The sequence below is a fragment of the Eumetopias jubatus genome, unplaced genomic scaffold (assembly GCF_037043125.1).
Source record: "Eumetopias jubatus isolate StellerSeaLion01/CBP00866 unplaced genomic scaffold, mEumJub1_p1.0 scaffold_89, whole genome shotgun sequence".
Lineage (NCBI taxonomy): Eukaryota > Metazoa > Chordata > Mammalia > Carnivora > Otariidae > Eumetopias > Eumetopias jubatus.
The window spans coordinates 714,663-740,645 of NW_028274895.1; the positions used below are offsets into that span (position 1 = coordinate 714,663).

General features: G+C 43.9%; 1 protein-coding gene across 1 annotated transcript in view; it reads left to right on the plus strand.

Annotated features, from left to right (window-relative positions):
- Positions 1-25,983, plus strand: part of LOC148161700 (putative phospholipid-transporting ATPase IIB) — a 93,264-nt gene that overhangs the window by 48,358 nt on the left and 18,923 nt on the right. The window contains exon 6 of the mRNA XM_088020627.1: positions 14,274-14,434. Coding sequence (XP_087876753.1) covers positions 14,274-14,434 — 161 coding nt within the window. The remainder of the gene's footprint in view (positions 1-14,273; positions 14,435-25,983) is intronic.

Sequence of the window (25,983 nt, forward strand, 5' to 3'; positions counted from 1 at the left end):
CATGTCAGTGAGATCATATGATACATGTGTTTCTCTGATTAACTTATAAGTTTCTTTTCTTTTTTTTAAAGATTTTATTTATTTATTTGAGAGAGAGAGAATGAGAGATAGAGAGCATGAGAGGGAAGAGGGTCAGAGGGAGAAGCAGACTCCCTGCTGAGCAGGGAGCCCGATGCGGGACTTGATCCCAGGCCTCCAGGATCGTGACCTGAGCCGAAGGCAGTCGCTTAACCAACTGAGCCACCCAGGCACCCTCTCTGATTGCCTTATTTCACTCAGCATAACACCCTCCAGTTCCATCCACGTCATTGCAAATGGCAAGATCTCATTCCTTTTGATGGCTGCATAATATTCCATTGTGTATATATACCACCTCTTCTTTATCCATTCATCTGTCGATGGACATCTTGGCTCTTTCCACAGTTTGGCTATTGTGGACATTGCTGCTATAAACATTGGGGTGCACGTACCCCTTCGGATCCCCACATTTGTATCTTTGTGGTAAATACCCAGTAGTTCTCTGTAGAGTTTTGTACACCTTTTGTTTGATTTATTTTTAGGTAGTTAGATTTTGTTGATGCTGTTTTATTTGTTACCTTCTTAAAATTTCATTTTCTGTTTCTTGACATATAAAAATATAGTTGCAGTGAAGCCTTTTATTCCCAAATTGGTTTCCCATTAAAAATATTAAATGCATACTTTGCATTTTAATTACAGATCCCAGTCAGATGTTGAGCACTGTCGTCTCAAGAATTTACCCTGTCTTGGGGCGCTTGGGGGGCTCAGTCAGTCAAGCGACCACCTCTTGATTTTGGCTCAGGGCATGATCTCAGGTTGTCCCGTTTAACACTCTGTCTCTCTGCCCCACCCCTCTAAGAAAAAATATTTACCCTGTTTGGCCAGCTGATAGTTTTTTAAATGAGAAACTTGGTGACTTGTAGCACAAGACTTCACTGCTGTTGGTCAGGTGCTGAGGCCACCTCAGGGCCCTGTGGAAGCTATTTCCTGTCTGTGTGAGGGAGGCAGATGGTGGGTCCCTGATGTGTCGGTGCAGAGGCTCACAGAAACACTGGAAGAGAAAGCACAGTGACTTGTCAGTTTGGGCTGCTGATGTGCAAGACCATAGTGCAGGATGACCCTGAACACGTCGGTCCCGCCATTTTTATTCCAACTCCGTACACTCCCATGTGTGTTCGGAGCGATGGGGTGTCGCTTTGAAGATGCTTGCCAAAGTCCAGATCTTACTTTTCACTCATGGAATCGGCCAGGCCAGAGCCAGCTCCTTAGTAGTTGTGGGCGCAGCCTGCCCCTGACCGTCCTGACCGGTCCTGAGTCACTCTTCTGCCCCTACCCCACTCACGAGCTCTGTGTGGACAGGCTGTGAAATTCACTTCTGTCTTCTTCCTCCGCTGTTGAGATGGTGATGTGTGTGACCAGTGGCTGAGGGGCCAGGAGCCGACATGACCTCCTGTTGGAGAAAGCTGTTCCAATGATTGGATTTCAAAAGGGGGAAAGATCTGCAGCCTCCAAGTCAGCTATTCTGTAACAGTGTTTTTGCTTGGATTTGAAAGAAATGAGACCAAATAAGAAGTAGATGCTTCATCATGACATTAGAACAAGAATGATGGTGGTTGGCTGCCGTGAGCGGTTCTCCTGTTCCAGCTGTGGGCCAGACTGCAGAGGTTCCAGGGCCGCATCCCAGGCCGGCAGCCTGAGTCGTTCATGCAGAGGGCTCACCGTGGAGAGGGTGCCTTTCAGCCAGAGACCCCAGCGGGCCCAGATGTATCTCGCCTTGAAAGAGGACAAGGCCCTTCCAAGGGCCACACTGGGCGGTGCGTGGGGCCAGCGGCCTGGCGGTGCTGAGTTGGCCTGGCTGAGAGGCGAGGCTGTGCCCGCGTGCCCGCCAGTACTCCGTGTGTCTCTCCTGCCCACAGTCCATCACTAGTTGTGCATCTAGAGAGGAAACAAAGATGGCGAATTTGCACACAGGCCAGATGACATCGTGGCACTTCACGCGGACGTTGTGCACGCAGCCCTGTGCACGTGGACCATTCTCGTGGAGTGGGGCCCCAGGATGAAGCGTGAGCCCCTGAGCTCTGGGAAGACACGTGAGCTAAAGCCTGCCTGAGGCCTGTTGTCGTCGTGACAGGCAGGTGGGAAGATGGGGTGTGCCGCCGTGGATTATAGGTACTTAACAATAGTCTGGGAAGAATTAATTCGTTTAAATTCTAGTCATTATGGTGCCATTTCCTACCATCATGTCATACTTACTTTGAAAGGAAATTGAAGAAAAATTAGCTTACCTGCGGTGGATCATTGTTTAAGAGAAATCTGATGACCAACACTCACTTCAGGCAATTCACAGCAGCTTCTTCTATAGTTTAAAATGCTCTTCATGTAAGTTATAGGATTATCCTTTGGGAAGAATATGTGTCTCACCTTGCTGTTTCCTTGAGAGCATGGTTTTGTAAGGACAGTTAATCATCAGTCAAGTATCAAGGCTCTGAGAGATGCTGAAGGACACAGAGCAGTGTAGAGTGCATCTCTGGGAGTCCTTCAGGACTGCATTTCCACGTGCCCCCACCCTGGCTCTTTGAGGACACCTTCCTGCCCGACCCAGAACCTCAGGGCTCCACACACACCGCCCCGTCCCTGCTTGGAACTCGGTAGAACCCACTTAGAGTGTGGGAAGGAAGGCTTGAGGTAGAACAGGCAGGTACCGTGGGGTTATTTGTCCTTTGATGACTTTGCTGGATAAAAGACTTGCCTTTGTTGACTGTTTACTTTCTTGGTCGTTGGTTTTGGTCAGTCGTTTGATTTAGTCTGTTCTGCTTTCCCCAAAGTAGTTGGTGCCATGTCAGCAAGTTTTAGCACATTTAGATAAAAACAGTGGAGAAAAACATTTTGATAAGCAAAATTTGACCAGTCTTTATTTTATGGACCTTGTGGAAGTGTGTGTAGTTAAAGGGAAGTGCTACCAGAGATCTGATTATGGGGATGAGTAGTCCCAGGGAGCATCCACAGCTGGGCTGTGTCTGGCCCAGGAGGCCAGACTGGAGGAGGAGACCGAAGCTCCCCGGAGGTCAGCCACAAGTGCTGACCTCTGATGGAGTTAGGAAGATCCACCAACGGCAATCATGCAGCAGCACTTGGGGAAGGCCGTTGGGTGGGAAATGGCTAAGGTCATAAGAGGTCTGAAATTAATCAGACCAAAAATGAAAACTCTTTTATGTTAATTATTAGTGTGGAATTACTCTTGTTAAAGTAAATCAGTTACTTATGCATTTATGTTTTGTTTGCCTGGAGCACTTTTGCCTGCATCTTTTTTCATGTAGAATGTAGCCTGACGGACTCCAGTATTGAACTAGCTCACGGTGGGTCCGTCCCCCAGTCAAAATGCACAGCCTCTCGGAGATCATACTGCCCCTTGTCTCCTCACATCTGGCCTGGGTGCTCTGTCATATTTTTGAGCACCAAGGCTTGATAGACGACGACCTCTGAGATTCTGAGACTCTTCTCAGATCGCCGAGGAGCCGCAACCCCGTACCCTCTTTGTGATCCGTGGCGTGTGTTCTCCGGGAGCAGCTGAGGTGCCGAGGAGCTTTCAGTGCAGACCCACTCGGCCATGGCTGTTCCCGGCTTCAGCCATAAACAGCCCTCATCCAGAGTGAGAACCTGTTGAGTATATTCTGCCATAAGACAATTCACTAATTACTAGAATTTTAGCTCTCTTAGTTTAGGACAACCTTTTCGTCATTACGTGGCATGCTTGTTTTTAGCAGCTAATATGTGTAATTACATTTAAAATAAGTGGCTCCGAGTGCTTTAACAGCATTTTGATATTAGTGTTGTGACCTAGGAGTTGTCTTCTGGTGGCTGAATAATTAATTTGTGTCTAAGAGCTTTCACGTTTGATAGTTGCCTAACACGGGGTTTCCTTGTGGAAGGCCTGCTGGCTTCCAGTGACCCTAAGCTGCCATCTGGTACAAAATCAGAGTGCTTCTGTCATCTGCTAGTAATTGCTGGCACCTGCACGTTGCAGTCCCCCAGAGCTGAGAGTGTGTGAGTAGCACGAGTATGGCCTTTTGGAGTGGGGTCCTCCACACACGCACACGTGGACCCCTGGCAGGGGAGCAGAGCCGTGGGGTTTCTCAGTACAACCATGTGGTAGTTCATCTGTATTTTCATGCACAAGGTAGGAAAGATGGTGACCGTTTGGTGAAGGTAATTAATTCACTAAATCCTGGCGTTGTGTTTGTTTTATGATTTGTTTTAATGGGTCTAGTACTTAGTAGCCTATTTAGGCTGGTAGGATTGTTTCCATGACATTTTACAGAAGACTTCTTTAAATCCTCTTTTGTGAGCGGATAAACTTTAGTCAGGGCACTTAGCCTCTAGCACCATATTATATTAATGTATTTTACTTGTAATTTAGAGAACAAGAGGAATGCCCTGATTTGAAGGCTAAACTGTCCCCCGTGGCACTGGCACAGCTGATAATCGCGAACTAGAAAGATGTGTATATCAAATAGTTTACAAAATGAAGCCAGCTGTGTTTCCCTACATACTGTGGCTTCCTGACATGCATCATTAAACCTTATTAGCTACTTCCTTTTACAAAGATTCTTGTAGTCTTGAACATTGCATATTAACATTTTCTGCCCCTCCAACTGGAAATTATTTGCTTTATTGTAGAGTGTCAACTTGCTCTAGTTTCTGATGCGTTCTAATTGGTACTTTAGAGTGTAATCATCGTGAGATACCACGCCATGCATTTCTTTATTTGGAAATTAATACAGACCTTTTCACTTTATCCGTCAATCTGGGCAACTTTTCACACAATTCCTAACTCCTGGGATTGCTTACAAGCCATTAAGTATGAAATGGTTCATAAAATGTCTTTGAAAACATAAAGTAACACAAAAATTTTAGATGTTTAAAATAGTGTTACATTTTGCCAAGATGCCACTAATAAAGCTCTTACACAGACAGTTCTCATAATAAAGGAGGTAAAGCAAGATGGAAAGTTTCTTCAACCACCTGAAGTTGTCATTTAAAATTTTTAGCCAATCTGCTAAATTCCATTTTTCTTGAAAAATAAGAATGTAAATCATGAGAACCGTGGACTGACTCAAAATTAGATGTTAGACCCACTGGCCACTCTCCATCGGTGTCTCTCTCTCTGCCATTCTTTGTTGGCCTTATAAGGGGCTAGTCACTGCTGATGCTGACTCGGGGGTGCCAGGACATGGGCAGAACGAGCCCCTGTGTTCACGACAGTGTCATCCCCAGATGTTTGAGACACCGGTCCCCAGTGTGTTATGGATCTACCCTATGCTTGATGCCGGTACAGTCGGGGGCATGCGTCGCATTGTCAGGGAGCTTCACGAGTTCTGTGAAACCATGATCCTAGCTTGGGTTCCAATAAATATCTTCGTCATAGATCTTGTCAAGTCAGCTAATGACTCTTGATTTAAAAGCACTGTTGACTGGTTTATGTAATGATAGGTGCCGGATATTCGGAGATTGGGGTAGGGACCTTATGTGGTCCATAAATTCCTGCATATTTACACAATAATCTAAGAAACATTGAGGGGAGACAGTGATGCGTGACCGGACACCATTGCAGCCTTCATGTGACATGGCGGCTGGTGGTACACAGTGTGGGTCCCCGTGGGGCTCGCTGCAGAGGCTCACACGTGGAACCGTGCTACATGAAACTGCACCACTAGAGCAGTTAAGCCTTCTTTTCCTGCTAATTGTCATCCGTCCCCACCCCAAGATGTTTGATTCAGAACTAGCAGCTTCATAGGCTGTGTTTAGTGTTGGACTCAAGTCTCTCATGAAAGCAGACTTTCTGGAATCTATTATATGAAAACTCTGTTGACTAAAGTTGGTAAACTCCCCTGCACAAACCATTATGTACATTGTGTTTGCTGGTACGTCGAAGGAAGAGTTTAGATGTAAGTAACGTTTTGAAGCTAATCACTGAGCAAGTTTCTGACTTTATTTTGGAGACTCCTCTGTATCGTGACCTCTTATGAAAGAGGATCTCAGGTTGGAAATTAAGGTTTCATTTTAAATTAATGGGACCTCATTTACTAATAAAAATTGAGCCATTTCCTTAACCAGAATTTTATAAGGGAAAAAATACAGGTGGAAAGGTGGTAACCCCTGGCCCCATTACATACAATTTCTTAAAAACACACACACACACACACACACACACACACACACACACACACACACTCCCCCAAGAAACGGAAACCGTTCTCATGGCGCACTGCCAGGCAGGCTCCAGGGCCAAGGGCTGCTCCGGCCATCCCCCCGTCAGCCCCGTGCATCCCCGCTGTGGACTGTGCTGGGGAAGGGGTGCTCTGACCTGTATCCTCCCCCAAACCCAGCCTTTTCATATCACCTGTAGTCCAGCAGCTCCAAGCCACTCACCAGAATAATTCCTTCAACACCTCATTTTCTGGATATCAGAAAGGGATCGCATAATTATTTTCTGGCTCTTTAAATAGAGTTCAGAGGGTCTCCTGAAGGGAAGCTGTCACTGTGCTTGGCAGTTTGAGGATGCAGTAGAGTTGGAAGGCCTGGCTGTATGTTTAGTAATTTCCTTAACAAGTAGTCATGGAGCCCAGATTTTAGTACTGGTATTATTAACATCCTTAGCAGTACAATACTGTTTTCTAGCCAATAATATTTTACAGATTATATCTAATGAATAAGAATGTGTCTTAAGGGTGTTTCTGAAACACACACACAAGATATTTAAAACAGAGGACTTGCCACGTTGAGGAGAAAGTAAAGATGCACACGTGCACGTGTCTCCCAGAAGAAGACGGTGCTGGGCAGTCTGGTCTCGTCCGTGCAGACCGGTGAAGAGACGAGCGCGGGAGAGGCCAGCACGCGCACCTCCCCCCCCCCGCCACCAGCAGTGCTGCAGGAAGCACAGTCTCCCCTTCAACTCTTAAGATTCCTAATAAAAACCTTTCAACTCTTAAGATTCCTAATAAAAGCCTTTCTGTAAAAGTATCAGTACCATTTAGGGTTATTATTAGAAAAATCTGATTTTCATGTTGCTAGGGAACAAAGAAATCCCAAGAGCGTCGGGTGTACCGCAGGCCGTGACCCTGGGCGTGAGGTGGCTCTTGTACCTGCAACCTGGGCCCCGTCCCTCCTCCCACATCCCTCCAGGCTTTGTCCTTTAAACACAATAACATGGCTAGACCCCCAACTCGTGGGTGTTGTGTTTGTAGATAGTAAGGATTTGAAAGTAGGTTAATGCTGTTTGTCAATATCTGTTAAATATAAAATTACCAAAATCAACTGCTTATTTAATGACTTTGAAATCCAAATGCCTGACTTGGAATTCCACTTATGTGAATGATGTTGAATGTTAAGGTTTCTGGTGTCAGTGGATAGCTTAGGTTATTGAAGTAATTATTTTAAATTGGTGAGTGGCTTGGCAAAACCATTTAAAATTGATAGCTTCCTACACTGTTAGGACAAAAATAAGGTTAAATATATGCAGGATCTTCTGAAACCATCAATGGAAGCTGTTGTTACTGTTTTATCAATTTAGTTTATAATAGATCTAAATCTTCAGAAGCCTTAGTCCCGTAGTACTCTGCTGATTACCTGCAGTATTCTGAACGTATTCTGGATGTCTGGTCTCTAAACATGATTCCTTCTAGAACAGTATGTTTCTATTCAGGAAATTCCCCTCTTGGAAGTCCTTATCAGTTCTGCCTTGAATTCTGCATGGCAGAAATTAGATGTTTAGGGTAACCCTTTTAGGCAACAAAAAAAATACATCCATGTATGTAACATGTATTCAATATACTGAATTGGTTGAATTAGAGATCGAAGTTCTGCATTCAAAAAGCAGGCATTCAGGATTCAGAAAAAATAAGCGTGAGACATGCGCGCCCTCTGCTGGCCACAAAGAGCAGCAAGACATTAACATGACCCGCGACCGCGGCGCACTCAGGTTATAGTCGGTACAGCGCTGGCAGGTGCATTTTAGTCTTCTTACGTCCCTGATTTTCAAATAAATTATGTGGACTATTGTGAAATAAGATTGGGAATACTGTACATTAGAAAGTTACGGGGTTTTCTTAATACTTAGTGCTGGATTTTGATGTAACTTGTGTACATGGAGTACACATTAAATTTCCAAATAGTTTCCAGGCTGTTTTGCATGTTTTCACTCCATTTTTGTTTAAATATGGCATTGATGTGCCACAAGTTGTATACACGAGTATTTGAAATAATTTATGTTAAAAATTAAACTTAGCACTTATTTCTAAGCCACTGTATTGCATTAATTTTGATGACTTCTGACATATTGGTTATCGTTTAATAAAAGTTCTAATATGACAGAGGAAGCTGTCAGACAGTAGCCGACGTGACCAGGTAGGTTGTCTTTCAGGACCATACAGCAAGCCTGCATTTGGGAAAACCAAATCTGAGATGTGTGCATACATATGTTCATAGACAACCTGCTATTTTTGTGACATTTTTGTCAGTTATAAAAAGTGCCCTGTTGAGTGGATATGTGTCCTATCGGAAATGCTAAAACCAGTATTGAAATTTCTCCAGGGGTCTGCAGGGCCAGCAGTTTGACCAAACAGCTTCATTGTGCACTCGACTTAGCAGGTGACATGTTTGCAGATTTCAGCAAGGCTTTCACCTTCAGCAGCGTGTTTACTGACAGCCAGCTGACGATGCACGGTCTGACAGCGGAGCTCAGTCCCAAGTTTGTGTAAACCAGGCTCACTTAGGGTTTGCCTTGAATCTCCTGTCTCCTCTCTTAAGTTTCTCCCGTTGATATGCAAAGTGGTTTTACTTCTTGCTGAATAGCTGATCCTCCCACCAGTACTTTTTTGTTCCTGTAAAAAATAGAACAACCCCATTTTCTTTTTAAATGTTCAACACTGAAGGAAAACCATCTTACGTAATAACTGTATAGGAAGCACAGGAAGAAACCTTAGTTGCTGAATATAGGAGAGTCAGGCAAAATTTGTTGGTAGGTAAAATTGTAGGATATGAAATATTCTCTAACAACAGACTTTAAAATGTGTATTGTGTAAATATACATTCTTATTTTTAAAAATTAAGGTGATATATTTTAACATTAAGAATTTTCGTACTGATACTTATTTAGGGAGCTTTTAAAAGCACAGATTCTTGAGCCAATAGACTAAAATGGCTCAGAGAAACGCTGCTTATTTCGCAGATCACTGGGGCGGTGAGCAGTAAGAGCTCAAACACGGCTGCAGCGTGTGGCCAGGCTGTGTGTGCAGCAGACACGTCAGACTTAGTAGTTCATGTCCAAAGATGAGTAAGTAAGTAGACTTGAGGAAAAAAATAAAAGGCTATATAGCATCACTTTTTAAAAACTAATACTTTCCATTGAAACTCCAAAATGGAAAAAGTTATTGCTGTAAGAATTAGGAGTTAAATGAGTTTCAATTATTTGAAATACATAAGTACAAATGAAGGTCTGTAGATGACTTATTTTTTTCTTGTTTCTTAAGATTCTACTAAAAGTAGAAAATACAGGGCTGATTTGTTTCAAAGATATTTAAAAGGAATGTGCTTTTTATAGGAATTTCAATTACGTTAAAGTGTCGCCCTGTCTCAGTTTTCTAGTCAAGATCCAAATTCTGAATGATGAGGAACCGGTGGGCTGGTCCAAGAGTAGTTTAGCTGCTAAAAGATAAACAGCGTTAACAACGTTATTTTTTCCCCTAAGTGATCTTTCATGTATGACGCCGTACTTCTGCCCGTGTAGAGTCATCTTGAGTAAATTAGCTATTAGGCTTTTAGATTGGAGGCTTTTCTGTTTCAAAATGTGATCCATGTACAGGGATAATATAGGACAAATTAAAATATTATTTAGCTCCTTGCAAGAGTTTAAATTGGCTTTTTGACATTTCACATCTTACTGTTTAGTTATTCTAAAATACTTCTGTGTAACAGGTGAGTTAAATGTGAGTTTTAAAAGAATGGTGAAAACATTTTGATGTTCACATCATGCTCCTCCAGGGATAATACCATATGGTCAGCACTTAGTGGGTGTCAAGGCCCATTGTTTTGTCTCTAAGTTTGTATAGCACGAGACCTTTGTTCGAGTTTGGGGTGTACATTGACTTCTTAGGGACCTGGTAGCGCGGTAGGGGTTTCACTGTGAGATGGATGGGACAGCGCTGCATCTCAGAGATAAGGCGGGCTCTCATTCGTCCATTTACAAAAACCTGACTGATCTTTTCTTGATTAAGCAGGAGAATACCGTATTTACCCTTTATTGTTGGTAGAAACTGTTATTTTACTGAGAACCATTAGCTATTTAAACTTGGTACATAAATTAAAGAGGAGCTAAATGGATTTGTGATCGTTTTAGATTAGTACCATTTTAGATTATACAGGCAATTATTGTGTTCATTATCCTAGAACAGCCCCTTTGCAGAACCACTGTGGTATCTTAGACATTAGGCACAAATTTTCCCCTGGAGATTAAAATTTCCAGTAGCGTATTTAATTTTGTTATCACAGTTGTTTCAAATAAAACAAATATTATGACAAGTAGAAGAAAATTTGCTTTACTAATATAGGAACTTACAATAAATGTTGAAAATTGCTTGCTAGTGTACATAATTTACCTTTTCTTACACAGTCATAATTACTTCGAGTGATTAATAATATATTTTATGGGTGGAAAGGTTTTACAATCACAGCAAAAGGTATTTGCTCTGTTCAGGTGTTTAAAGAAATTTTTTAAAGAAGGAAGAGATTCACATCAAAGTGAAGTTACCATCTTCTTTATAAAACCTGTAAGTTTACGAGTTAACTAGTTTTTATACTGAATATTGTTTTTAAGAGTCCAGATTGCATTTTAAGCGAGTTGTAGAAACTTTTTAAGCATGTTTTAGAGAAATGAGTATAAAAATATTAACTATTAACTAAAAGTGGACTTTATTAGAATTGACCCAAAAAACCAGCAAATTTAGATCATGCTATATACTGTAGCTTGGTTGCAGTGATTTTCCAGGAAAAATAATCATAGTTCAACAAGGGCTACCTGAAAGAATGCAAAGAACAACCTGTTATTGAAAAGTTGTATTTTGCTCTGTAAACCTAAAAAGTTCAAAGTGATGAAGCTTCCCTTTGGATCCCAGGGGTGTGGGAGAGGACCCGCCTAGCGGGAGTCAGGCAGTTGAGCGCCTGCGTCCTGGTCAGACAGGTATGAATACTTGGAGCTATCTGCACAGCAGTGTGCAGTGGGCTGCTGCTCATTGCGGTCCTCTATGTGGCATTTTTTCAAAGGAAACTTTGTACTCATTTCTGACTGTTTTTGTCCCTGTGCTTACAGTCTTTCACTGCTGGGATGCAGGGAGAATGTGAGGTAGTGGTTATGCATTTTGCAAGACAGTGATTCTTTATTTTATTACAGAAAAAAGACCAACTCTGCAAGGCCAGATTAAATCATTCCTTTCACTTTTTAATGGGATTTGGATGAATAGAGTAAAATATGCACTTTGCATTCATTGATAGCATCTTTAGGTTGAGGTAATTGAGTCTTTTTTCCCTGACTGAATGAATAATGACTTCATCCTACCCTCAGCGAGGCCTGACACTCAGGCCTCCTTTGTCACAGCAGAAGGGTCTGGGCTTTGAAACATGCTCTACTTCCTCAGCTTAATTTTTCTTCATTCTAATCCAAAAACCTATTCTCAATAATTCAAGCATAAACTATGTAGTAGTTGAAGTGGCGGAAATTGCAAGATATTTGTCCTGGTTGTGCTGCTCTTCAAACGCGGTTGATAAATCCAGTGCGGGGCTCTTGAGCTGCCCTGTTCTCAAGGGCTTTTACTGGGCGGCCCTGCCGGAGGTTTCCAGAAGCTCGCAAAGGGCTCCTGTGCAGCCTGCCCGTCCTCTGGGGAGGGGGCGGGCGCTGCCTGCGGGGCCTGCAGGTGGGGGGCCTCGCGGTGACCCCTGGCCCGAAGGTGACCGCTTGTGCAGGACGGGAAGGCACCTGCCCACAGCCTCAGTTAGGGCGTCGCCAGACCACACCGCGTTCCGCAGGCCCCGCGCTTTCTTCCCGGGGCGGGGGGCGTGGCCACGGGGGCGGGTCCGATGGGTGGGGCCTGGGGGCGGGGCCTACGGGTGGAGCTGGGAGCCTCTGGGGTGGGGCCTGTCGGGGGATTGCCGAGCCCCGCCCAGGACGCAGACCCTGCCTTGTCCTGGTGGGTGAGCAGGTAGAACCCAGGCTCTAGAGAAACGTCAGTGGTTACTTCTGGCTTCTTGTGGTTCCCGTGTTTCTAGGCTGTTCTTAAAGGCCTATAGGAGTGGCATCCGGCAGCAGCTGGGTTAGACAAGAAAACTTTCTGTTTTGTAATTTTATCACTGCTCTTCATCTTATTTTTCCTACTAGACTGGCTGTTTCTTGCGGGTGGAATCTCAGTGGGCTCATTTTTCATCGCCTTACGCTGTAGCAGAAAGCTCAGCAGACATTTCCATTTATTCAGTGAGTGGATTTCGTCCGAGCTACACTTACTTACCTGCACTTTCTGACAAAGTTTGGTGTTTTTTTCTAACTACAGGTTCGAATGTTCTCATGCAAGTCTGTGGCGGATGTTAATCACAACCAGATACAAACTAAAGACTGAGACATGGGGAAAGCTAACCTCATTTTGGCCAAAATTAGGGGTTTTCAAAAGTACTAAAAAATAAACCAAGTTACTAATTAATTAGCTCAGTAATTCTCAAACACTTTAGTTTGAGAATTGTAGTATCTCGTTTATTTTATCAAAGTTATGGCACTCACTTTCTTTTTAGATTATTCTCTTTCACAATTTGTACGAGATTCGGGAGGAGCTCAGATGGTGGTGAATGACAGAGGTGGTAGGACTCGGTGCCTGTCAGGGTCCCGTGAGTGAGGAGTAGGCAGGGTGGGCAGTCACCAGGGGCGACTGTGGGTTCTCCAGGGCCGGCAGGGAGCCCACCTGGTTAGCAGGTGGGGAGCCGCAGCTTGGGGTTGAGGAAAGCGAGGGTAGCCAGGGGAAGGCCAAGGCCACAGAGGTGGGAAGTGCAGATTCAGATCTCAGTGTTTCCTAACTCAAAGAACGAGAACAGGAAAACGTGTGTGGGCTTACTCTGTCCCAGGAGCTGTGTTTCGTCTTTAACCCCCTGAGTCTTGTTAGGGAGGCACTTCTGTAACCCTGTTTTACAGATAAGAAAATGGGTGTACAGTTTGCCCAAGGTCCTACTGTGAGGTGGCAGAGCCAGCATTCAAATGAGCCTACGTTTTGATTCCCGAGAAAATATCATTGCTGTGTGACCCCACCTCTCCCCCTGTGTGGTTCTGAAGGCTTTTTGCAAAGCCCAGGACCCCACCCCTGTGTCCACCCACATGCTGTACCACACTGTGGTCCTTCAGCCAGGCAACTTAGCAGGGGAGGGCAGCATGCAGACCACCAGAGCTTGAGATCACTTCTGACTTGAGGAATGAACACTACTTCTCACCGTTTCCAAGATCCCACACAGAATGCACCCCAAAATGAGTTCATTCCCATGGACATAGCTTCCCCTCACGGTTTGCCCAATCGGGCACAATCCACAGAATGAATTTGGGGTTGTATACCTTATGGGGAGAACCTAAAGCGTAGGGTTTGTGCACATTAAAAAGGCATTCAGTCAAGCTAACTACCTTGTCTGTTGCTTTTCTGCTTGATTCAGAGAAGGTGTTTTCAGAGACACTCCTGGCAGAGAGGGATGACAGACACTGTCCTCTTCCTGGGAGCCTCTACGTGAACATGAAATCCTTACGTGGGATGCACTTAAGCATCAGTTAGCTGGCATTCCACGTGCAGAGAGACACACATGCACTCTCCACAGCCTGAGCAGGGCTCTGCTGTGCTTTGCGCCCCCCCCCCCCCCGTCCCAGTCTGCCCTAGTCAGCTGTCATAGCATCTTCATCTTGACAAAGGATCTGGGTGTTTTTTGGTTGGATACCCTGGACTCCCGTTGTCGCAGTAAATCCTTTCTGGGAATTTCCTGGGGATCATGACTCCCTTTCAGAAATTCTGCTTAAATCTCTCAGAGGCTTTTCAGGAGAAGAGTAAAGTTAATACCGTTTTGTATTTTATTATAGTTAAGGTCAGTACAAGAGGAGATCTAAGGATGTCATTCATCACTATCATGTATTCACATTTGTCACGTTAGAGACATTATGGTTATGCCCTAATTCTGTGTTTTCCTTTCAGGTTGGTTTGTTGGACCTTGAACTCAATCAGCTGACCAAAGCACTGTTTGTGGCTTTAGTTGCTCTCTCGGTTGTTATGGTGACCTTACAAGGATTTGTAGGCCCGTGGTACCACAACCTGTTTCGGTTCCTCCTTCTCTTCTCCTACATCATTCCCATCAGGTAGGTGTAAGAATTAAGAGAAAACAAGGAACTGGTTTCATTGAGTTTGATTTTATTGAAATTTATCTTTGTCGGCATGGAAGAAGTTATTCATACAAAGCTAAAGAGGAAGGAGCCAACAACTCTGATGAATCTTAAGGAATGCTTCTGTAGAAAATAGTATTTTGGGGGGCGCCTGGGTGGCTCAGTTGGTTAAGCGACTGCCTTCGGCTCAGGTCATAATCTCAGGGTGTTGGGATCGAGTCCCACATCGGGCTCCCTGCTCCACGGGGAGCCTGTTTCTCCCTCTCCCACTCCCCCTGCTTGTGTTCCCTCTCTCGCTGTCTCTCTCTGTCAAATAAATAAATAAAATCTTTGGGGAAAAAAAAAAAAATAGTATTTTGGGGAGGCAAAGTCAGTTTTGTTAGAATAATCTAGAAATCTGATGCTCTTCCTTATATGAATGTTTTGATAGTATATTCAAGAATTGAGAGATGTTTCTTGATAAAACAAACAGTTTTGTTTATTGCCAATAGACTTTATTTCTAGTGCCATTGGATTATATGCATCACTAAGTTATATTTCAGAAACAATCTAATATATCTGTCAAGTGAGATAAAATATTGAGTAAGACAGACTTTAATATGAACAATTTTTCAAAATGATAACCCCTCTAACTTGAAATTAGGATCTAAATAGTTAATATTAGGTATCTAATGAGTTTAATTTACTAATATTTACAGTACAGATATATATAAGTCCATTCTAAAATATTTCCACAAAGTATATTTTAAAAAATGCTTCATATGTAAGACTGAAAATTTTTACATGAATGAGCAATTCAAGCCTAATCATGTATAAAGCATGAAGCTAGAATAAGCATCTTTTGTAACACAGAACAGAGTAACATAGACTAGAACAGTCTTGCGCAAGGATGTAAACATTCTGAAGGGAAAGGCTTCTTTACAGACCAGCTTTCTCCAAAAGTTTGTCTAAAGGTGAAGTCTCTTTCACTTACGTACATCTAAGTGGAGCTGTAGCGTGCCCCCAGGGTGCTGTGCCCACGACAGTGTCCTGTGTGCAGCCCGCTCACGCATCCAGCCCCACTTGCTGTTTGAGACGGGGAGCTTGTCTCTACTCCTCCAAGAACACGCAGTCTTGTGCATTCGCGGCTGTTTCCGCTGGAACTGGAACACTTGCTCCCGTGGCCGCTCTCCCCTTGACTGCCTCAGCGTCGTGCCTGCTGTGGCCAGCCTGCCTTCCCAGCCCTGTGTGTCTCCCTCCACCACCACACCACACTCCAGGCTTGGCCCTTCTCAGCTGCAGGAAGCCTCTCCTAACCTGGGCTCGGTGCTCACTGCCAACTAGCCTCTTGGCGTATCACATCAGCCTGTTTTAATTCTGCTGACGTTTCCACTGGTCACTGATACTTGGTCTTGCTTTTCTGATGCTCTGTGCTCACCACGCTCCGTGAGGATAGGGGCTGCGTTTGGCTCCGTGCTTAGAACAGAGTGCAGGGCATGCCCCAGGGCTCCTCACACCCTCACTGAACGGACCCGGCACAGAGTTCCCGCCCTGCTCTGAGGAGCTGCGAGTGTGCAGACCATCGGTTGAGCTATCATGCAGTGTCGTCGTTAGCACCTAGATGCATACCGAGTGCCAGCAGGGGGCTCTGGTGACAGAGCTTTGTCCCCAGAAACTCACTGGGTAAGTGGAAACAGGCAGAATATAGCCATTGATCAGTCTTCCCGAGCCAACTCCTTCAGATGGGACGGTCCAGCGGGCAGTTCCTGGTCTGAACGCACGCAGCCCGGATGCCTAGTCACCATCCCCCCACAGCCCTGATCTGCACCCGGCACGTCACCCAGTGTCCCCTGGGGACATGGATGCAGTCGTAGGCCCGACGCGTGCGTGGAACCCGGCAGAGAGGGCCTTGGCTCAGCTTACTGCCGCTCCAGCAGCCCCAGCCTGGTGCATGGCACACACCACATCCTCAGTGCAGGGCTTGGAAAGAACGGCCCCGAAGGAAAGTCAGCTTGCAAATGTGATAAGTCTGTGTTGCTGGTGTTTTCACTCTTTTACAGTAAATGCAATACAGAGTTCCCTGCCAGACGTGGCACACCAGTGGGTATGTTTCCCAAAACTAGCATTGGAAGCCTCCCTTCCCTTACTCTCTATGTCCACTCCACCACCCATTTCTGTGGATTGTATCTGCTGATGTAGCTTGACTTTGTTGCTCCCTAGATCAAGGACCTTGATGTCATTTCTGCTTTGAATGAATGTCACAGCTTTCCCCAGGAGCTTCCTGACTCGAGTCTGAGGCCGACAAGGATTCCTTCTACAATTGCCACGGGAAAGAAGGCCACATGCCTAGCACCCCACACACAGCCCACTAGGCACCAGCAGCACTTAGTGCTGGAAGGTGTGAGCTTGGGGCCCCACTGCCCAACAGGAGGCCCCTGCCCAGTGTGAACCAGCCCCCCTGCCCGGTGTGAACCAACCCCCCTGCCTGGTGTGAACCCCACTGCCCAGTGTGAACCAGCCCCCTTGCCCAGTGCAAGCCCACCTGTCTGGTGTGAACCAACCCTACTCCCCAGTGGGAACACCCTTGCCTGGTGTGACCCAACCCCCTACCCAGTGTGAGCCAACCCCCCTACCCAGTGTGAGCCAACCCCCCTGCCCAGTGTGAACCAACCCCACTACCCCTGTGAGCCCCCCTGCCTGGAATGATCCAACCCCCCCTACCCAGTATGAGCCAACGCCCCTGCCCAGTGCAAGCCCCCCGCCCGGTGTGAACCAGCCCCCTTCCCTGATGCGAGTCCCCCTGCCTGGTGGGGAGCCCCCTCCTCCCCTGCTCAGGCTGTGTCCACAGGGACTGGCACTGCAGGTGTTAGCCTGTTAGCACACTCCTCTACTCTCCTTCAGCTGCCCACAAAAGTCTCCTACTCCTGCATCCATCGAGCAAACACCTATTTTCTTAGTAAATCCTGTATTGTTTTGTTTTGCCTTGGTTTGTGTTTTTGCTTCATTAATCTTGTTTTTCTTCATTTGTGTTGCTTTTGTCAGTTCTAAGGTGTTTTTCTGATGTCCCTTTCAAGACTCTCATAGTGCAGAAGGCCTCTTGGGGACTTTGTTCCTTCTTTTTTCGGGAGCATTTCCGTATTTAACCAGTGGAAACCACTGAACACTATTCAAATTTTTATTATATTTTTTAGTGAAATATTTTATTCCTATGGACTCTCATTTCTTCAGCATAATGACAGTATAAAGAGACTTCCCATTTCTTTTGTCAAATTAACAGGAAAAATGAACTATAGGTATGAAATATACATTATAAGCATTTTTAGGCTGATACTAACTTTCAATGTTTTTTTTTTGGATTTCAGTTGTATATATATTTATAGTAAAAAATTAGATAATATCTAATAAAAGAGAAAGAAATAGGTATCTGTAATTTTACTATTGGTAAAAACTAAAACTTTTCAGATACGTGTACATATACAGACTTATAAATATGAATGTGCATGTTTACATATATGTAAATATACCAGCATTTACACAAAAACAGATCTTTGTTTTTGTTTGTTTAGCTTATATAGCCTTTTTAAAAGTCTGTTTACAAAATGAGGAATGTACTAAGTTTCTGCAAGTTTGTCTTGTTCTGGTTTTGCAGTCAACAGTTTCTTGGTGTTTTCTTTTTTTTTAATTTTATTTATTTATTTGACAGAGAGAGAGAAAGACACAGCGAGAGCAGGAACACAAGCCGGGGGAGGGGCAGAGAGAGAGGCAGAAGCAGGCTCCCCGCGGAGCAGGGAGCCCGATGTGGGGCTCAATCCCAGGACCCTGGGACCACGACCTGAGCCGAAGGCAGATGCTCAGTGACTGACACACCCAGGCGGCCCCTCCAGTCAACAGTTTTATATTTACATGTTCAGTCAAGTGTGGAGAGACTTACTAGACAGAATTATACCTGCACCTCTTTTTAGCTCCAAAATGTCTCACGCCTACTTCAACATGATCCTTTGTCTTGTTTTTCACAGTTTGAGAATCCAGTTAGACAAATGTGGCAGAAGAAATGAAAACTGTAAAATGTGAAAAGCCTAGGATGCTGATTTAAGGACTTCATGTTTACATTTGATTCAACAAAGTTTGTTTTCCTTTTGCAAAGTTTCCATAAAATATGAATAGTAATGTTTCAGTATTTGCCAAATACGCTTTTCAATTTAATAAAGGATAGATTTAAAAAAATTTTTTTTGAAAGTGCACAATTTTGGAAAGTTAAATGCTTTTTCCTCTATTGACCTAACACATGTTTTTAATGGAAGTCCAGTGTTTCGTTAGTTTCAGGTGTCCAGCATAGCGATTGGACAGCTCCACGCCTTACCAGGCGCTCCCTGCAGTAAGTCTGCCCCCTGCCGGTGACCGTGCAGTTACCACAGTCTTACCAACTACACTCCCTGGGCTGCACGTTTCATCCCCGTGACTCCCTTATTTTTTAACTGGAGGATCGTACTTGTTAATCCCCTTCATCTGCTTCACCCTTCCCCAGCCCCCTTTCCTGTGGTAAACACCCATTTGTTCTCTGTGTCTGTGAGTCTGTTTCTGGTGTGTTTGGTGGGTTCAAAGGCTTTTCAAATTTAACAAACTTAGGCTGTTTCCTAGAAATTTTTCTCGACAGAATAAAATATTTTTGAGCCACCTGATATAATTTACTTTGTCTTTCAAGGAAAACATTACAGGGTTTAAGTCTTGTAATTGAAATGGATATATGTTCCCTGCATTGTTTGTGTCACTCGTAACAACACACACACCATCAGAGTTCTTCATGGCTCCGTCAGGCCAGGCACTGGTGGTTGCTTGTTGGTTCAGTCGCTCTTCTCCCCACATGATTTCCAAGTGTTGTGTCACGTTCTAGCTGATGGTCCAGAAAACTGTCCTATCAGTGCTGGGTCAGAGGGACCTTTACTCTCACGGGGGCACGCATGGGTGATGGGGGTAGAAAGGTGCTGACAGTGAGGACTCTGTCCCTTCTGAGAAACACATGGGCCCGTCTTGTCTAAAGCACTGCAATCGGTGGGGGCCCTGTGGCTTGGGCAGCGGGGCCCCCATTCTGCCACCTAACTGCCTGAAGGAGTGAGTACCCAGCTCTGCTCAGAGCACTGCACAGTAAGAATCAAGTATCGAAAATGTCAGGTAACATGGGTACAGAATTTGCTTCGGAACCTAGAAATGAACTCTCTTAACATCTCAGTAGGGCCTCCTTTTCCATTTAGCATGCTTGGGGAAAAAAGTGTTTCCAACCTAGGAAACCAGTCAATGGTGTTGGAAATTTGCAGCCTATCCAGATTGCAAAAGATACTAATATAGAAAATTCACGGTTTGTAAAGCATGCACAGGATAGAGGCCAAGGGTGTCACTGGACAGCTCTTTGCTGAAGAGGTTAGGTATGTAACTCATGGACTCACTCACCCACTTGGCCAGAGCCTGGAGCAGATGGGGTTATCCAAGGAGAGATGTGTGCAGAAGCCTCTTGTCAGGTGGTGTGGACCCCCATAACACACATTGGAGAAGCACAGAGTTTTTGAGAATCCTGGATCAGCAGGAGCACTACCAGCTTGGGCTGGAAGGAACAGAGACAGGCTAAAATGAGGGAAGCCTTTTGGACCCCCCAAATCCGACAGGCAGGAAACAGGCTGATAGAGCTGCCCCGCTGCAAACTGGTGCTACCCTTGCGGAGAAAGGAAGAATCACTGTGGCCACAGGTGCACAGGCCTGGACCCACAGGGCCAGAGAGTGGAGCATCCAGTCACAAAAGACTGTCCCCAGCTCTCCTAACCTGAAAGAGTTGGCCCTACTGGGCAGGATACGGGTGTTCTTTTCAGGTCCGTGTTTTACTGATAGTCTTTCTCAATCTATAGCTTGAAGTTTTACTATTGGTGAAATTATGAAAAAATGTTAATTTTGCAGAGTCAAATTTATAAGTCTTTTTTGCTGTTGGTTACACTCTCTTTATGTTGTTCAGAGAGCCGTTCTGGGCTCTGGATGATGGAGCTACCCTCCTGCATTAGCTTCTGAAAGCATGGCAGGGTTGTCTGACCGCTGGAAGTGGTGGGTTTTTTAATAGTGTGAAACAGGATTTTCATGTGTCACTGCTTTCCACACCAGTTGTCTCAGCAGACCTTGTAAGAAAGACTGTTCCTCAGTGACGAGAGCCCCTCCGTCGTACGCTAGGACTCAGACACGCACAGGCCACTCTGGGTCTCCTGTGCTGTCCCCTTGGGGGTTTGTCTATTCCTGAGCCAGAACTCACACACCTTTGTCCTGAGTTAGTGGTTCCTAGAAAGGGCCTTCCTCCTCGTGCTCTTCAAGAGCAGCCTTGTTCTCACTGGCTGTTTGCATTTAATACTGTATCTTCAGACCATGAATCTAGCCTATCTCTAAATTTTTTTTTAAGACTTTTTTTATTCAGGGGCGCCTGGGTGGCTCAGTCATTGTCTGCCTTCGGCTCAGGTCATGCTCTCAGGGTCCTGGGATCGAGCCCCGCATCAGGCTCCCTGCTCGGCGGGGAGCCTGCTTCTCCCTCTCCCACTCCCCCTGCTTGTGTTCCGTCTCTTGCTATGTCTCTCTCTGTCAAATAAAGAAATAAAATCTAAAGAAAAAAAAATTCATTTATGGGGGGGCGGGCAGAGGGAGAGAATCTCAAGCAGACTCCCTGATGACCATGGAGCCCAACACAGGGCTCGATCCCATGACCCTGAGATCATGAACTGAGCCGAAATCACGAGTCAGCTGCTCATCCGACTGAGCCACCCAGGTGCCCCAACGTAACTCTTAATTTTTTAGGTCTTCTGCCGTATCTCAAATTTTAAAAAATTTCTCCGTAGAAATCTTGCACAACTTTTATTAGAGCTGTTCTTAGATACTTGATATTTTTCAAATGCTGTTGTAAATACTATGGGTTTTGAAGGAACTGTTTCCTTTGTATTTGTTACTGGTATGGAGAAATCAAGTGACTTCTATAAAATGATTGAATCCATCAATTTTGGTAAAACTTTATTGATTTCAATTATTAATCTGGGGTTTATTGGACTTTCTCTAAGGTAATTGTATCATCAGTAAATAATGACAGTTTTGATTCCTGCACCATTTATTTCTTTTCCTGATCACTGTATCAAAGATTCCTGATACAACGTTAAGCAGAAGTACTAATAATAGACTCTGCTTTTGTTTCCATCATAAAAGGCAAAACTTCCAAGATTTCATCAAGTATGCTCTATGTTTTTATAGAAACCATTTTTATCCTAAGGAAGTTTTTTTTTTAAAGATTTTATTTGAGCAAGAGAGAGAGCACGAGCGGGGGGCAGGTGGGGAGCAGCAGAGGGAGAGGGAGAAGCAGACTCCCTCTGAGCAGGGAGCCCGATGTGGGCTCCATCCCAGGACCCTGAGATCATGACCTGAGCTGAAGGCAGTCGCTTAACTGATTGAGCCACCCAGGCGCCCCCTGAGGAAGTTTTTCCTATTACTATTTGGCTAAAATTTGTTTTAAAATTATGATTATAGTTTTCGATAGATTTTTAAAATCTATTGAAATGATATTTTATCTTTAAATTTTTCCTTAATATTTTATTATGAAAAATTATATTGTTTGGCTTTCTAATGTGGTCCCTGCCTTTATTCTTTGGGGGAAAGATGCAACTTAATCATGATATACCATTCTTTTTGTGTTACTGGGTCCCATTGTTTGCATTTTTTGTGGAATTTTTGCATTGGTCCATATGATTGACTCCGCTGTAACTTTCCTGATGGTGTTTAGTGTCAGGAGCATGCCATTCTCATGAGTACATTGACAAGTCTTCTTTCATTTTCTCCTCTCTAAAATATTTTCTGTAAAATTATAATGATTTATTCCTTGATATTGACACATTAGGGAGGCCTGAATTTTTTACTGTGAAAAGATATTTGGCAGAGTGGATGTCTTTAATAGGTTAAATATATTTATCAAGTAGTTGTAAATAGTTAAATAGTTAAAAAGTTGATTTCAAGTTTTTAATTTCTTCTTCAGTCAGTTTTGCAGTTAACAGTTCTCAGGAAATATGTCCCCTGTGCCCGTATTAAGGTGTATTCCCACAAGCCTGTTGATAATGTTTTCCTTTGACCTCAAATGTGTAGGGTCTGTGGGGTTGATCTTTGTCACTCACTCTTGATACTTGTTCCTCTTTTCTGTTTTTCTTGATCAGTCTTCCAGCAGGTGTATCAGCTGTAGAAGTCTTTTGGGAAAACCTTCTCTAGGCTTTATTGATTCTTTGTGCTATATAATATTTCTCTAATTTATTGTTATCTTCTCTCCTCACACCTTTTTTGGTTTGTGTTATTCTTCTTGAGATAGATGTTTCAGTTACGAGTTTTCAGCCTTTTTTCCCATTCTGAATATGTCATTGAGGCTATAAATTCACACAGAAGTACTGCTTTGGCTACATCCCAGATGCTTCTGTACGTGGTATTTTTGTTACTGTCAGTACAGAATTTCCACTGTGATTTCTTCTTTGACCTGTGGTTATTATAAGCATATTTGCATTTCCTAATTATTATCTGTGTTCATATTTATTTTTTTATGTTGTTGTCAAAGAATGTATCTTAGTCATTTCAGATGCATGCGCTTTGCTGAGATGCATTGTAGGGCTGGGTGTCTAGTTGACTTAAACCTGGGTGCTGGATTGCTGGAATGTGTGCACGTCTGTTAGGCCGAGATTGTTAATCTTGTTTTTTAGTTTCTCCGCACCCCCGCTGGCTTTTCTGTGCCTTCTGTCACACTTGCAAAGCGTCAGGTGGAAATCTCCCATTGGTATTGGGAATCTATTTTCTCTGGAATTCTATTGCTGGCATTATATATTTTGTGGCTTTGATATCAGATGTATACAAATTTAAACTGTTAAATATTTCTGCTGAATTAAGCATTTTCTCATTATAAAGTGACTTTGTCTCTGCTAAAGCCTTTTTTTTTTAAAGTTATTTATTTGAGAGAGAGAGAGAGAGAATGGGGGAGAGAGAGGGAGAGGGAGGGAGAGAATCCTCAAGCAGACTCCAAGCTGAGCACAGAGCCTGACACGGGGCTTGACCCCATAACCCCCAGACCATGACCATAGGTTAAATATGCACTTTCCCTTCTGTGTGTGTGTGTATATGTGTGTCTCTTACGTTTCATTTTTACCTACTCTGACAAACTGTGCCTACACACTTACTGTGATTCTGTTGTATTTCTGGTTTAAACCTATCATCTTATTTTGTTTTTTTAGTATGACTCACCTGCTCTGTATTTTTCTCCTGTCTTACCATTTTATAATTCTAGTAGAGTTCCACTTTCTTCTCTACTAGTTTAGAAGATTTTAAGCCATATTTATTCTTTTAGTAGTTAGCCTGTGAACTGAGATCATTATTCTCAGTCTATCAAATCTGCAGGTAGTTACTTCCTTTACATATTGTCTCAGAGTAACGTTTACCTCCCTGCACCCTTTCGACCTTGTGCCACTTTTGTCGTGTATTTAAATTCAAGTCATTCTTAAGTCCCAAAGATACTGTCGTTTTCTACATTCTTTATGCACTTTGGTGTATCCGTGTGTTTTTTCATTTCTTCTTATACGTCAGGCCTTTCATGTAGAATGATTTTCCTTCTGTCAAAAATTTATTGTTTTGTTTACTATGGGTTTGTTGGGAATGCTCTAGATTTCTGTTTGGCTTTCCTTCCTGAAACAGTTCCACCTGCGTGCCCCACGCTGCTCCTTGGTGCCCTCCGCCCTGCAGCAGTTTTCCGACCTGTGTCTTGTTGCTCTGGGCTTGGGCGCTGTGTGGGGACAGAAGCTGCTTTTCATATAATGCTTAGGATTTGGTGCGTTTCTCGAATGCACCAGTCTGTGGATTGGTCCTTTCCCATCCCAGAAAACTGGTTGTTGTCTCCTTTTATATACTGCTCTGTCCCCTCTCTTTTGGGGACATGAATGTGGGATTTGTTCAGTGTCCTAACCCCACTTTCTTTCTCCTGTTTTTCCCTATTTTCCACCTTCTGTCCCCATTCTCCATTTTGTATCATTCCCAGCAATCCGACTTCCAAGTCACTGATCTCATCTGTGGCTGCGTCTAGGCCTCTGTCAAACCAATTGAGTTCTTAATTTCAGTTATTGATACTTTTTAGTTTGGGAAATTCTGTTTGGTGTCTTCATCACATTGATTTATTCATTTTTATGTTTGTCTCTGCCTTGCACATGTCTTTCTGGTTTTCCGTACGTTCCCTGTTTTACAGCCTGTGTCAGTAACGTGTGGGATCTGCTGCTTTTGTTGATCCTTCCTCTTGTTTTTCCCTTCTGGCTCTCGCTCCTAGTACGGTCCCCTGAGTGCTGTGCTGTTTGTTGTTGTGTTTTGTTTTTGGTTTATTTGGGGAGGTTTTCTTTGGTAATTGTATTTGAAAAGCTAATTATATGAGTAATGGGAGATCAAAGATGAAAGTGACGTGTTTCTGAAAACTCTACACTTGCTTCTGCGGTGTACTTGGAGGTACCACCTGTCTTGGAACATCTTCCCCCAAATTGGAGATTCACAGTCACCGAATCATGTGAGCCTGGTGCCATCTCCACATGCACCTGCCTCCCTTTCCAGCTTCCCCCTTAGTGTGACAGTGTAGCCCCTCACAGCCCTGCCTCTCAGGGAAAGAAGGGCCTCTTGTTGGACCTCCACCTTTTGATGGTCCCGGTCTTTGTTTTTGCTCCTGCACAGGTAGTCTGTTGAAGAGAGAATTCAAATTCTTGGGGCCTGGCCCGTGATCACTTAACCTTTGTGGAAACTGATGAGGGTTCGACCCAGAAATTCGTATCTAGTCAGTGCCTTATTTCTTTTAAGAAATTTCAAAAACATTTTATACAGTATTTCTTACTGTTTTCAGTGGGAACATTGGTTCAAATAGTATAGCCTACCGTTACCCAAGATCCCAGAACTTTCTTGCAGTTTTGTATAATGAAAGTTAGACAAATTTGAATGAAACTCTCTGATTAACTTTGTTGGCAGTACTTTCCAAGGGTAGGTAAAGTTTTCAGGCCCCAAATGTGATAAACTTTATTCTTGAGAATGCAGCAGGCTTTGTTTTAACAACAAAGTGCAACTATATCATAGCAAATTTGGGGAATGCAAGGTGACAGTAAAAAAAAAATGTGACCTGGATAAATTATGGTCTATCTATACGATGAATACTATCCATTCATAAAAAGGAATAAAGTATTGATACATAGAACAACTTGGGCATTTATAGGATGTTCTTAAAGTTAGAAAATTATAATGACGGACAGTTCAGCAGTTGCCAGGGTTCGGGTTGGGGGCAGCTAGCACTGTTGGGGGTTAACCTGAGGACTGTGAGATGGAACTGTCTGATCCCGATGGTGGACAGGGTGTAACACGAATCTGTCCTTGGGACACATAAAGCAGAAGAGTGTGTGTAAAACCTGACAGAGCCTGAATGAAGCCTGCGTTTGACTTAATCGTGTTGTAACACTGGCTGTGCAGAGTGTGTTTCATGCCCTAAGGTGTCA